Here is a 15392-nt window from a genome sequence, read left to right on the forward strand (position 1 = left end):
GTCCCTATCCTTTTTGGAGGGGGAGTTTTGTAAATGCTGTTTTATTTACTACTTCTTTTACTTATTGATCGCGTTTGGTACATAAATTATCCTTGTATCTTATTTGTTCTGATCTGGACTTCCACTCCAACCTTCCCATGGATTACTGGCATTCTTGTTAGTATATATTATATTACAAGCTGATTTTGTTTCATTAATTCATTACTGACCTTTCTGATTCAGTCCTTCTGTTTTGAAGGCTTTCAAACTTGTACCTTTCCATTTGTAACTATGTATCCGTTGGAACCTTCCAGCGTCTCCTTTATTAACCATCTAATGTGTCTGATACTATTTGTGTAGTATTTTCTTTATGGGCCATTTTCCTAAATTGTATTATTTAACCTTGATTTTAAATACCGGAGGCCGTTTTATTATGCCTATCTGTTCTGAAGGCTAACCTTAAACATAACTCACTTTGTGGTGGCAATCATTGTCATGAAGTATGTATTGAGAAAAATGAAACCACCACTATTATTATGCTGATTTGTCACACGTTTTGTTTTTTTGAGAATTGATACTAGAGTCTGATTACATAGAGATCAGCTGAACGCTGGTGATTGATTTGGCTCGACTTTGGCCTAGAAGTGTCGGTGGTGATATTTACTGATTTCCCATTTTATTTACCACTTCATTGGATGATTATTAGTATCATCCACCATTTAATTCTGTTGCATTTTAAGTTGTAAATTATTGAGGTAAGTTGTCATTGCTCGTCCTTGCATGTGTTAATATATTTCTGTTCTTATTTATTTTATCTTGCTGTATAAGTGTACTGATCTTGGTACTTGGTAACATGTTTCTATTATTGTGTTCATATTTTCTGTCACCCCTTAAGTTACTGTGTTCTATTTAATTACTGGCACCGTCTCTTTTATATCAATAACTGCCTCATCACTGTGTCCATGTGTACCATTATAACCTACCACGTCACACCGCGTATATCTTGCACCCCATTTTTAACATTTGAAATTGCAGGAAAAAATCTCTGCACATAACTCGCATTAATTTCTGACGTCGTAAAGAAGTACACGAAATAAAGTTTGGGTAATCCGTGGACGTGTCTACATTAAATATCGAGACTGTACCAATTGCTGTTACGGTACTTTGTACGTGACAGTACAAGAAGAAGCTGCATTTCTTTCTACCTGCAGAACGGTTGAGGCTAGCTGTTGTAACAAAAATACCTAACTCGCAAACCCCCGCCCCAAGGCCGCATTCCTAGACAGTCAGTCACACTCAACCACCCCTCTCACTCTTCCGTCTTTGTCAATATACTTATTGCTACCTGTCCGGCAGAGCTGATCACATGAACTGGGAGTGTTTCCCTGTCCAGTCAGTCAAGAGATCACAATATTAGGTATCGTCCATCTGTTGTAGTGCTGACAAATACCAGTATTCTGTCTTCACGTTTCATCGTTGTTTCTCAGTTAAGTTTTCTTGAGTAGGTTGATCTTTAAGTTATGGAGAAACATGGGAGTTATATGGCTGGGTTTAAACTCAAAGTGAGAAAATATGCCGAAGAACATAGTAACAGAGCTGTCAGTCGAGAATTCAGAGTGACTGAATTTATGTTTTCTACTGGCGTAAACAGAAAGCTGCGCTAGAAACCACCAAGGCATTCAGAGGGCCGAAAACTGGGAAATTTCCTGAGCTGGAAGACGAGTTGCTTTATTACGTTATAGAGTTGCGAAATGATGGTTTTAGTATCTCGCATGAGACGCTACATTTAAAAGCGCGCGAACTAGCGATTAAAGGAGGAATCAGCTGTTCGGATCTGAAAGTGAGCCCGGGTTGGATCCATAGATTAATGACATGAAAGGGACTGTGTCTGCGAAGGCGAACGTCTCTCTGCCAGAGAATGCCAAGTGATTTCAGCAACAAAATCATAGATTTTCATCGCCATATGATAGCAATGCAGAAGAAAAACAATTACCTCTTATCTCAAATTGGCAATGCAGATCAAACCCCGGTAAACTTCAACATGCCATGCAACACCACCATCAACAAGAAAGAAGAATCTAGCGTGCTTGCAAGTACAACTGGGTGTGAAAAACAGCGTTGCACTGTCATGCTAGCAATAACCGCAGACAGAAGAAAATTGGCACCATACGTTATTTTCAAAACAAATGCAGTGCCTAAAGCGAAGTTTCCCAAAAGCATTCATGTACAGGTTCAAGAGAAAGGATGGATGGAAACAGCTCTTGTCCAGGACTGGGTCCGTACGGTGTGGGGAGCACGGCCAGGGGCACTTCTTCGACGCCCAGCAATGCTAGTGTGGGACAGTTTCCGTGGGCACTTGGTGGAAGACATAAAGAAACTTCTTCAGGAAATGAAAATTGATCTTGTAATTCCTGGTGGACTAACACATTGTCTACAGCCCTCGTGAAGAGTTTCTTGAAGATGGGCATCGCACATGTGTTGGACGGAAGTCAGGATGATGCAGTATGGGATGGTGACCAGAATGGTGCATGCGAGAATAACTCGAAGACTGAAGGCAGTGACAATGAATAGGGTAAGTGTGTCAGTTGTCTTGTTTCAATAGCCTAATGCAAAGTTTACATTTAAAAAAAATTTTTTTTTTGAACACGATCCTTTGCACACAAATCCCCACATATATCATGCACCGCAAATGTTCACATTTACTTTTTGTCAAAAAAAGTGTGAGTTATATGCGAGAAAATACGGTAGTATACTTGCTCATGAGCATAAGGATGTTTTCTGAGTGTAACAAGGTTATCGATTACGGGTTTTCAGATGGCTGGAAAAACTAACTCAAGAACCACAAACTGTACTGCACATCAAATCTGCTGAAGCTCCTTGTTATTGCAGAAGCTGGCAGTAAAATTACACAAACCTGTACAGAGCGCTGGAAAAGATAAGAACTTTGTTTTAAGCAATGTCAATCAAGTGTGGGACTGATATAGGAGAACTTCAGGTGAGGAAACCAATGGAACTTCTCTTGAATGAAGGACACTCCAGCCTTCACTCTTCCATTATCTGAATCCTCTTTGCAAGGTTAGTTCTTTGACTTTTGAAAATAATGATCACCACCTGAACATTATGATCCATAACTAGCCAGGCATAATAGGCCATGGCTACTCTACCCAGTTCCATTCATGGTCACAAAAGTAATCTTTCATATTCATTAAATAAGTTGAAACCATTTTATAGATATGTAATGGGAATTATGACAATATTTACAATTATGTCTCATTTGCAAGATTCATGTGGTTACTCTCCTACTAGTTGTTGTTTCTTCCCTTTCACTTAGATACAGATCATGTAGTTGTCTTTCAGCTTAGCTGCAAGGCCAGGCTCAGAACTCATCCCAGGTAGACCTGAAAGAAAATTCTCTAACGTCAAAAGAAAAATTAAAGTGATAAGGTCAAGTCATCACAACTATTTTTCTTAACAAACTGAAGCTGTATAATATAGTTTTGAATTGCTTGATACATTACAATTAACATATTCAGTTGACATATAATAGACTATGTTCAAAAGTATTTTAATATGATAAAAGCTTATAGGAAACTAAGACAGAAAGTAAGTCATTTATCTACACAAGAGCAGCTAAACCTGCAGTCACATTCTAATTCAGAGTCCTTCTGTTACTGTCACTGAAGACAGCTTGGTACAGTTTATTGGTAGATTCACTAAGGATTTTTACAAAGATTTTCCATCCAGCTTACACTTAATGGTTGCTGAATGAGTCTTTAGCATCTCTGGTTGCCATCAGCCACTTGTATTTTCCATAGTACCTATGATTCATGATTCTCATATCAGTATATGATACAATTCTAAGGGTATTCAGGTCCCTAAAATTTTTCTTTTCAACAAAACTTAAAGGAAATAATCCCAGATTTTCAAAGCATTTCCAACAATATATCTCTTTGAAAGAATAATTTAGAAAAAATTATATGATTGGAATGCTTATTCAGATAAAGGGGTTTCATATTAGTCAAGTTAAAAAAGAAACCAGTTTATATCACAAAGTACAAATACTGTCCCCTTTGCACACACAACCAAGAGATTATAAAAGAAAACAGAAATTCTTAAAACACTCAAATATGAATTCATATTTATATTATAACGCTGACTACAATTTTAACCTTCTGAAGAGGCAAGTTAATCTATTAATACTTTGCACCAGAAAGTATTTCCCTGAAATACCATGCCATAAGTGGCATTAAGAAACCAATTTCTTCTCTCATACAGTTAAGACCACTCAAGGCTAATGAATGCTGCCCTACATTTCAATCAGTCTTGTTGTTCGAGATCACTGTTTCTTCATGCTCGTAGTGAAGTAAACTGATGGAACACATCTAAAACATGTGGATCAAGATCTTGAGTGAAAAGCAGTGTCTCAAGGGTTGAACTGTACTTCTGTACTTGTTCGTGGTGCTGCAAACATAAAAATTCTTGAATAAGAACCGACATTCAAAGTTAAAGGAGTAATGGATTTAAGTATAGAATCCTGCTTAATTCTTACCGCTAAAAAGACCTGCTGAAGCCTGCCTATAGTCCACTTATACCAATGAGTGTTGAAATCTTTTCCATCAGTGTCACTTCTGACTAAGTGTTCAGACAGGATCATGATGAAACGCTATATAATGGAAAAAATACCAATCCAAATTAACAATCGTACTCATTTTAATGAAAAATGTTGTTATAGTGAGTCAATTTATACAAGAACAAGGATAAGAAGCTTCATTCCCTTAATCTATAACCTAGTTCATTATAAACTTTTTCAGCACTAAGCAAATCATTACTAGTCAGTATGAAACACATTTAAAAGCTGAAACATCTGATTGACATGCTAACACGACACGACACGACACAACACTTTACCAACAGCAGTACAGGAAACTGGGTTCGCTGATTATGTTTTTGAGTAAAAAACTGAGCTAATTGCCTGTGCAGTTAAGGTCATGTAGCTGTGAGCCTGCATTCAAGAGATGGTGGATTTGAATCTCACTGTTTCTGTGATTTCCCATTTTCACACCAAGAAAATGCTGGGTGCCTTAATTAAGGCGATGGACGCTACCTTCTCCATTCTAGCCCTTTCCAATCCCTGTTTTGCCGGAAAACTTTGATGTGTTAGAGCGACGTTAAACGAAAAAGAAAAGAATTGAGCCACAAGATTACAGAATCCTTCAAGGAAAAGTGGGCCCGTGAGTAATGTAGGACACAGCACAGTTAGGAACGGGATTCATAGTCAGCTACAATATACTTGACTCTGCATCTCAGGATCATGACAAAACGCTATATAATGGAAAAACCACAAATCCAAATTTACAATCGTACTCATTTTAATGAAAAATGTTGTTATAGTGAGTCAATTATACAAGAACAAGGATAGGAAGCTTCATTCACTTAATCTACAACCTGGTTCATTATAAATTTTTCCAGCACTAAGCAAATCATCTGAATGGACCTGACTCCCCAAGCAGTCTAGTATCCATCCTCTCCCTCAAGTGAGCTAACAAAAGCTACACCTTAGTCATTGTGCATGCCCCAATCAACCAGGACAACAAGACAAACCAGAAAACAATGGACAAATTCAGGAAAGATCTGGAGGATATTCTCTCTAAAATCCCAGAGAGATATACCACCATAATGCTAGGCAACTTCAATGTCCAGTTGGAAAGGGAGAGAAAATACAGAAATATAGTGGGCAACCAACTGGAACACAAGAGAACTAACCATGCTGGAGCATGACAGGCAAAACTGTGCAGGACTTTCGGCTTGGTCATGAAGTCCGCAGCCTTCAAACACCTACCTAGGAAACAGAAGACCTTGATCTCTCACAAAAACAACCTGGGTGAAATCCAGATAGACCATGTGGCTATCTCTAAAAAGTTCCAAAGAGAAATACAAAACACAAAAGTACCGAGAGCACCAACCTGGATTCGGATCACTACTTCTCAAACATCAAATCGAGACTCCTGTCCAGAGATGACAGAAAGCAACAGAAAGCCCCCAAGACAATCAGATTCAACACAAAATGACTCAAGAACAACCAAGAAGTAAGTCAGAGGCTGAATAATGCAGGTCTGAATAACTGGGACAAACTGAAGAAGGCCCTAGTCAGAATGGACAGTGAACTTGTTCCCCTAACAAGAAGAAAACACATGTGGTGGACTGAAGACAGTAACTACACAATAGCCCAAAGACAAACAGCACAGCTGAGATGGAACTCCCAGAACACCAAGGAAAACTGGTTGAACTTGCAAAAATAACTCCAGAGATTTTTACAGAACTTCCAAATAGAACCTTAGTAAATACACTCCACTGGGCCTTAGTTTCAGAGACGCACAGAGGAAGGTGGCTTACAACATGGACAACTGCTAGCTCTGAACCGAGTACCTCAATTGTGACCCATCCAGTGAAGACTTTTGACTGCCAGCATATTACACCAAACCCAGACTTAAAACCCCCTTCAGTGAAAGAAGTTGGCCAAATTATCCAGTTACTCAAGAACAAGGCAGCTGGACAGGACTATACTGTGGCCGAACTCTGGAAGTGCGCTGATAGCAAGACAGGGAACAGCTCACCAAGATCATTCAGAAAACTGGGAAATGAAGATGTTGCCATCTGAATGGACCTAAGCTTTAATCCACCCACTACACAAGAAAGGTTATTTTACAGACGCGAACAACTACTGAGGGATCTCTCTCCTCCCAATAACATACCAGGTCCTGTTTAAGGCCTTACTAACAATGGCAGAAAATCAACTGCACAGTAAACTGGGGTTTATTTATTTAATTGTATGGTGATTTTATACAATATATATACACAAGGCAGAATCAAACTTTGTCCATCCTTCTCAGCCATTCAGATAAATCAGATGTGAGAGCGAACAAATCATCAGGAGTGCCAGGGTACGAATAAAGAGGACATCGTTGGACCAGGTGCTCAATCGTCTGTTCTTCTAGGTTACAATCACACATTGGTAAACTGATCCAACCCCACTTGTACCTGAAATAATTGCAACAACCATGTCCAGTCCTTAACCTGTTGATACGGCACCAGAGGTTCCTCGGTAGGTCAAAACCGTTTGGCTTCTTTGTGGGATCAAGATGGTGGGCACTTGTTCCCAATGTTTTTGTTGACCACTCATGTTTCCAGCTTTCAGTTAGGTCAAACCCATCTGCAATGAATTGCCCTGCAGTGACACTTGCTGGTCTTCTTGATTGAAGTCGCTGTGCTGTGACGGATGGCAGAATTCCTGGTGCGGTGGCAAAGAGGGTGATGCAAAGATTTTCGTAGCTTCCCTTAGTAGAGGTTGCTTCCGTCTTAAGTGAGGTGGAGGGATGTGACTCAGCACAGGTAACCAATGACATGGAGTTGATTTGATGGTACCAGTAATGCAACGCATTGTATCATTCAATTTTGTGTCTACCTTCTTCACATGTACACTTTCCGACCAGACAGGAGCACAGTACTCGGCAGCCGAGTAGACAAGGCTAATGCCAGTTAAATGTAGACAATCAGCAGAGGCACCCCAGGAGGTACCACAGAGCTTATGAAGTATGTTGTTTCTTGCGGTGACTTTATGAGAAAGCTGTGATGTGCTCTTTGTAGCTCAGGGTTCTATCTAAAGTGACTCCAAGATATTTTGGGAAAGGGTTGTACCTCAGCTTTCGTCCGTTGAGCAGAACTCTTTGTTTGTAGTTTGCAGCACGATTCGCTAGATGGAAACAAGAGACTTCAGTTTTTGTTGTGCTGGGGATCAATCTCCAGGTCTTAAAAAGTTGACATCATCTTAAGATACTCCGTCAGAATTTGTTCACCGTCTTCAAAGTTATTACTGGCCAGTTATTAACTGGGGACCAGGGAGGCTTCAGGAAGAGCAGATCCTAAGATGAGCAATTCCTTAACCTCAGAACAGTATTCCAATATTAGAAGCCGCAAGGTGCTAGGTCACCTTTGCTGATTTTAGGAAGGTCTAGATTCTGTGGACACACAAACTCCCAGTAAAATTCTTGAAAAACTAAGACAAGACAATGAAATCTGCTCATTCTATGAACCCAGACTGACATACATAGGAAGGTTAAATTCAGAGGAGAAATCTCGGAACGTTTGAGATCAAGACAGGGCTCAGACAAGGTAATGGACTTCCCCCACTCCTGTTCAACTGCGTCTTTGAAAAAGTTGTGAGAGAATGATGGGGGTGGTAGAATATCATCCATAGTATTCCCTCCCTTAACTTGGGAGTGTGAGTTGGCAACCATGGGATCCTTAGCTAAGTCCTAGCATTGCTTCCAGTTGTGCCAAGCTCACTTTCATCTATCACCAATGGTATTAGGTTTGTCTTTCATTTTCACGCCCTTCGTGGCTCTTGTCTTTCTTTGGCCAATCCCTTCGATTTTTGAAGTGTCGGACCCCTTCCATTTTTTCACTCTGATTAGTCTTAATAGAGAATGATTGCCCAGTTGTACTTCCTCTTAACCTTTCAAGTGGTACATTTTTTTTGAGTAGCTACTAACACAGTGGCGCATTTTCCATAAGGTACTGGGAAGTAACATACAGTGAGATACTCTTGAGTAGTATAGTATTTTTATCAGGTTCAAAAAGCATAGAATATTTTTAAACTGTCAAAAATGATCATAGTACAAAGGGCAAGGCATTTAGCTCACTGAGGAAAGCAACAGGAGCTTGCAGTGAGATACTTTTCATTGGTAAGGTATTTTCATCAGGTTAAAAAAAAAAAAAAGTCTCGCTTTCAAGCTATTAAAATGATTACAGTACCAAGGGCAAGGAAAGAGAATCTGGCTCAGTGACGAAAGCAATGGGAAACCTACAATAACATAAGAGACTCATCTACAGACACATCGCTTTCGTGTGTGTAAACACTTCGGAATCTGCTATTCATGTGGTCCAGAATAGGTTTCAATTTGTAGAGTTTCTTCGGACCACATGTGGCTTCGTCGTAGGCTTTGTTATCAACAAAGTGTAAGAATTTGAGAAGGAGATGAAATCTTTCAGAGAACAGCTCCAAAAATATTGCGGTCTCTAATACCTATCTATGAGAAAAGTAACTCTTGTTGTCAGGTAGCTGATGAATGCCTTGCAAGAGAAAGAATGCAAGTAAAGTCATAATTTCAGCTTTATTCGTGTCAGTCCACTGGTTCACTCTCGAATATAGATTCAAGGTTGGTGTGCTTTCTAAAAGCTGTTGAGCATACCGGTTGGTTTCCCTACTTATTAGTTCCACTAATTCAGGAGTGATAAACATTTCAAAATATTCTAGAGGATTATTTACGTCTTGAATTTGTACATTTAGTCCAGGGTGCGCCGTAAATGTAAATCTGGGCCGTTCGGATCCTACCTTTGTCCATACACAGAGCTGAAGATCACCGCTAGTGTTACCGTCACGTTCACTCGAGTCGCTTTCACCATTGCACTCGCTATCTCTTGACATTTCAACACTAGTCCCACTATCTGATGACACACCACTCTCCGAATTGTCACAGTGTAATAAATCAAACAGTTCTTCTTCCCGCAGACATTTCCGAGTTCCGCTTGCACCTGCCATAATGCACTATCTACCACTCTCAGCAGCCTGGCGGCCGGTACTGGTTGGCTGCCAGCTGGGCGTGGAATGAAAGCATTTCGCTCGGACACGTGGTTTTAGGAGAGTGTTGCTGTAGGCAAAGCTCGAAACTAACATACACGCACAAAAACAATCTCAGATCCTACGATGGAATAAGTCATCATACCCATCGTCAAAAGACAATTACAATGTAATGACAGAATATTCCGTCATGGCCACTTAGGAAGCCATGTGGCTATGGCGATTTATTCTGTCATTACCGCTTGAAAGGTTAAAACAATAATCACTACCTTGTTTGAAAACCTGGAAGTCAGAGGGAAAATCATTTTTAAAAAGATCCTAGGCCTGGTCCTGGAAGATCTGGAATACCATAGATGTCACAATTCAGAGCTCTACTTCCAAACAGAGAGGAATTCTGTTTGTGCCAGGAAAAGGAGTGTAGCTTTCTATAGTCATGTGGCTAGATTATCTTCCAACAGATTGACCAACCATATGTTCATATTTAAAACAAAAAAAGTCTTACCACATGGCTGATGGAGACTGAGAAAGACATAAAGGAACTGGGAGTGACAGACTTTCAAAAGTGTCAGGCTGTGAGATAGATCCTGAAGAAAGTATGTGGTTTTCAGGAAAAACCACTGAAGAAGAAGGGTATCCTTTGGTTGGAGGAATGAAAGGAGATGCACAGGGAGAAGGAAAAAACTGGGAGAAAGATTAAAGCCCAACATTTGAAAAAGCATGGTCTCAAGCAGACCCATTTGTAAGTTTTTCTTTTTTTCTTTTTTACAAGTTACTTTACGTTGCACTGACACAGATTATCTTATGGCGATGATGGGATAGGTAAGGGCTAGGAGTGGGAAGGAAGCAGTCATGGCCTTAATTAAGGTACAGCCTTTACATGGTGTGAAAATGGGAAACCACAGAAAACCATCATCGGGGCTGCTTCTTCTTAGGATTTCCAATATTCTCAACCTGATTATCATTTAAGGTTTCCTCGTCGCCATAAGACCTATCTGTGTCGGTGCGACGTAAAGCCCCTAGCAAAAAAAAAAAAAAAAAATTGTTTCCAAATGTGTGACAGTTGAGTGAAGTCACCGACCTCTTACCAAGGCAGTTGCAGTTCAAATTCTGGTCAACGCATGTGACATTTTTGAATTAAAAACTTACGTCCCTGTTTATTGGATTCCTTTGTAAAACTGTTTACTCAAGGTTCCCAATTTATAAAGAAAAAATAACTCGACAATCATTATAGTGATATTTTTATTTGTTCTAGATAATGAGAATCTCAAATAGCATGGATTGTTTTCTGTTATACCAGTCTTTCAATATAAATTTACAAATGGTATGTGGCGTCCACTTCTTATCCTGATTACTAAGTTTAGCAAGAAGAGAACTGAATAAGTGGAATCTACAGTATACTGTGAAGTGAGCAATGTGATGTAAAACTACCTTACTCTTAATTTCTTCTAGTATGGTATAGCTTTTCAGTGACACCTGCATGTCCTGAGACATGCTGAAAGTTGAACTGTTTGCAGATCTGACTAGCCTTTGGACTGAAAAACTGTACACTACATTACACAGTGACAGCTGATGGTTGAACTGTTCGCAGATATGACTAGCCTTTGGACTGAAAACTCTACATTAGATTACATTACATAGTTGGCTGTACATTAGTAGGATCATAAACATATTTGAATTGGAAATATTGGCGAGCTTACAGTAAGGAATAAAGGTAATGGGTAGATTGCTTAGCAGAAATAAATGCATTTATGAAGTGTCACTCATAGATGCTGAAGTTATTAATATTTAACTGTAATTTTATCATTACAATGTAAACCTACTTACAAAAAATATGTATATATTATGGCAAACCATGTTTTTTTTTAAATAAGCACATTAATTTCCATATTAATAAGTTATTTTCACTAAGAGGGCCTGTGATTTAGTTGCTTACAGTAACAAGCCAGTTGGTAGAAACATCTGTTGCATCTAAATAAACTGGCTACAAGAAATACTCGGACACAAACTGCTAGGGCATTCACCACTGTAGGAGACGCACATCATTATCGCATGAATGGTGTGAGAAATGGGCAAGGGCTACACACTCAAGGATGGAGTGGGCTAAAGAAGCAAGTCCAACAAACCAGGATGGCATCCATCAACATTAGTTCTCTGAAGAGCTGAAGTAGAAAACTTGCTGATGTACTAAATAACAAGCACATAGACGTTGCCTGCATCCAAGAAACGAAGTGGACTGGTTCCACGGCTAAATATATTGAAGGATAAAAGTTGTTCTACCATGGGAAAACACCTAACTGCAACTATAGGAATAAAATGACAAAGAGGTTCCACCTTTTCAATACAATATATCAAGTAAATGATATTACATAAGTCTTGGGACTAGCTTCAGCCACTTAGTAGACATCTTCAGCCAAATAAAAAATTAAACAGATTATGTGATAACTAAAACATATGTATACCAGACAAAGACAATGTTGTAGGAATAACATTAAAATATATACACAGTAATAACAAAAATTAAGGTTATGATCATCTTGTCATAATATGATGTCTTTAAGTTGACTAGAGGACCTTAGGCAAAGAAGTAAATCTGGAAATGACAGCCAGAATTAGGAATGAATATACATACATACATACATACATACATACATACATACATACATACATACATACATACATACATACATACATACATACATTATCATTATAGACTGTTATGCCTTTCAGCGTTCAGTCTGCAAGCCTCTGAGAATTTACTAAACGTCGCCACAATCCTCGATTTGCAACTAGTGTTGTGGCCTCATTTAGTTTTATACCTCTTATCTTTAAATCGTTAGAAACCGAGTCTAACCATCGTCGTCTTGGTCTCCCTCTACTTATCTTACCTTCCATAACAGAGTCCATTATACTCCTAGGTAACCTATCCTCCTCCATTCGCCTCACATGACCCCACCACTGAAGCCGGTTTATGTGTACAGCTTCATCCATCGAGTTCATTCCTAAATTAGCCTTTATCTCCTCATTCCGAGTACCCTCCTGCCATTGTTCCCACCTGTTTGTACCAACAATCATTCTTGCTACTTTCATGTCTGTTACTTCTAACTTATGAATAAGATATCCTGAGTCCACCCAGCTTTCGCTTCCGTAAAGCAAAGTTGGTCTGAAAACAGACCGATGTAAAGATAGTTTCGTCTGGGAGCTGACTTCCTTCTTACAGAATATTGCTGATCGCAACTGCGAGCTCACTGCATTAGCTTTACTACACCTTGATTCAATCTCACTTACTATATTACCATCCTAGGAGAACACACAACCTAAATACTTGAAATTATCTACCTGTTCTAGCTTTGTATCACCAATCTGACATTCAATTCTGTTGAATTTCTTACCTACTGACATCAATTTAGTCTTCGAGAGGCTAATTTTCATACCATACTCATTGCACCTATTTTCAAGTTCCAAGATATTAGATTGCAGGCTTTCGGCACAGTCTGCCATTAAGACCAAGTCGTCAGCATAGGCCAAACTGCTTACTACATTTCCACCTAACTGAATCCCTCCCTGCCATTTTATACCTTTCAGCAGATGATCCATGTAAACTACGAACAGCAAAGGTGAAAGATTACAGCCTTGTCTAACTCCTGTAAGTACCCTGAACCAAGAACTCATTCTACCATCAATTCTCACTGAAGCCCAATTCTCAACATAAATGCCTTTGATTGATTTTAATAATCTACCTTTAATTCCATAGTCCCCCAGTATGGCGAACATCTCTTCCCTCGGTACCCTGTCATATGCTTTCTCTAGATCTACGGAACATAAACACTCATATGCTTTCTCTAGATCTACGGAACATAAACACAACTTCCTATTCCTCTCGTAGCATTTTTCAATTACCTGGCGCATACTGAAAATCTGATCCTGACAGCCTCTCCGTGGTCTGAAACCACACTGGTTTTCATCCAACTTCCTCTCAACGACTGATCGCACCCTCCCTTCCAAGATGCCAGTGAATACTTTGCCTGGTATACTAATCAATGAGATACCTCGATAGTTGTTACAATCCTTCCTGTTCCCTTGCTTATAGATAGGTGCTATTACTGCTTTTGTCCAATCTGAAGGTACCTTACCAACACTCCACGCTAATTTTACTACTCTATGAAGCCATTTCATCCCTGCTTTCCCACTATACTTCACCATTTCAGGTCTAATTTCATCTATTCCTGCTGCCTTATGACAATGGAGTTTATTTACTATCCTTTCCACTTCCTCAAGCATAATTTCACCAACATCATTTTCCTCCTCCCCATGAGCTTGGCTGTTTGCAACACCACCAGGATGATTTCCTTTTACATTGAGAAAATGTTCAAAATATTCCCTCCACCTCTCCAGTGATTCCCTAGGATCTATTATGAGTTCACCTGAATTACTCAAAACACTGTTCATTTCCTTTTTCCCCCCCTTCCTAAGATTCTTTATTACTGTCCAGAAAGGTTTCCCTGCTGCTTGACCTAGCCTTTCCAGGTTATTACCAAAATCTTCCCATGACTTCTTTTTGGATTCAACAACTATTTGTTTCGCTCTGTTTCTTTCATCTACGTACAAATCCCTGTATGCCTCGGCCCTTGTTTGGAGCCATTTCTGATAAGCGTTCTTTTTACGTTTACAGGCTGCTCTCACTTCATCATTCCACCAAGATGTTCGCCTTTTCCCATCTTTACTCACAGTTGTTCCTAGGCATTCCCTTGCTGTTTCTACTACAGCATCCCTGTATGCCACCCATTCACTTTCTATATCCTGAACCTGCTTACTGTCTACTGTTTGAAACTTCTCACTAATCATATCCATGTACTTCTGTCTAATTTCCTCGTCCTGGAGATTTTCTACTCTTATTCGTTTGCAGACAGATTTCACTTTCTCTACCCTAGGCCTAGAGATACTTAGTTCACTGCAGATCAGACAGTGGTCTGTATCATCGAAAAATCCGCAAAAAACTCGTACATTCCTAACAGATTTCCTGAATTCAAAGTCCGTTAAGATATAGTCTATTATGGATCTGGTGCCCCTAGCCTCCCATGTGTAGCGGTGAATAGCCTTATGCTTGAAGAATGTATTCGTAACAGCTAAACCCATTCTAGCACAGAAGTCCAGCAAACGCTTCCCATTCCCATTAGCTTCCATATCTTCCCCACATTTACCAATCACCCTTTCGTATCCTTCAGTTCTATTCCCAACTCTCGCATTGAAATCGCCCATTAGCACTATTCTATCCTTGCTGTTCACCCTGACCACGATGTCACTCAATGCTTCATAAAACTTGTCAACTTCATCCTCATCTGCACCCTCACATGGTGAATACACGGACACAATTCTTGTCCTGATTCCTCCCACTGACAAATCTACCCACATAATTCGCTCATTTACGTGCCTAACAGAAACTATGTTGCGTGCAATGGTATTCCTGATAAAGAGCCCTACCCCAGACTCTGCCCTTCCCTTTCTAACACCCGTCAAGTACGCTTTATAATCTCCTATCTCTTCCTCATTATCTCCCCTTACCCGAATATCACTTACTCCTAGCACATCCAGATGCATCCTCTTTGCTGACTCAGCCAGTTCTACCTTCTTTCTTCCATAAGCCCCATTAATATTGATAGCTCCCCATCGAATTCCATTTCGTTCGCCAAGTTGTTTCCAAGGAGTCCCTCGCCTGTCAAATGGGACTCCATTACTCCCATAGGTCCGAGGCTTGCTTAAAGTGTTCTGAGCTCGGTTA

The 15392-nt window shown here is 39.7% G+C and overlaps 1 protein-coding gene across 1 annotated transcript in view; it reads right to left on the reverse strand.

Annotated features, from left to right (window-relative positions):
* Positions 1 to 3441: 3441 nt before the first annotated feature.
* Positions 3442 to 15392, reverse strand: part of Cbp80 (Nuclear cap-binding protein subunit 1) — a 191935-nt gene continuing 179984 nt past the window's right edge. The window contains exons 15-16 of the mRNA XM_067137981.2: positions 4529 to 4642; positions 3442 to 4440 (exon numbers count right to left, since the gene is read on the reverse strand). Of these exons, the coding sequence (XP_066994082.1) occupies positions 4327 to 4440; positions 4529 to 4642 (228 nt within the window). The 3' untranslated portion in view covers positions 3442 to 4326. The remainder of the gene's footprint in view (positions 4441 to 4528; positions 4643 to 15392) is intronic.

Source organism: Anabrus simplex, chromosome 1, assembly GCF_040414725.1.
Source record: "Anabrus simplex isolate iqAnaSimp1 chromosome 1, ASM4041472v1, whole genome shotgun sequence".
In the NCBI taxonomy this organism is placed as follows: Eukaryota; Metazoa; Arthropoda; class Insecta; order Orthoptera; family Tettigoniidae; genus Anabrus; species Anabrus simplex.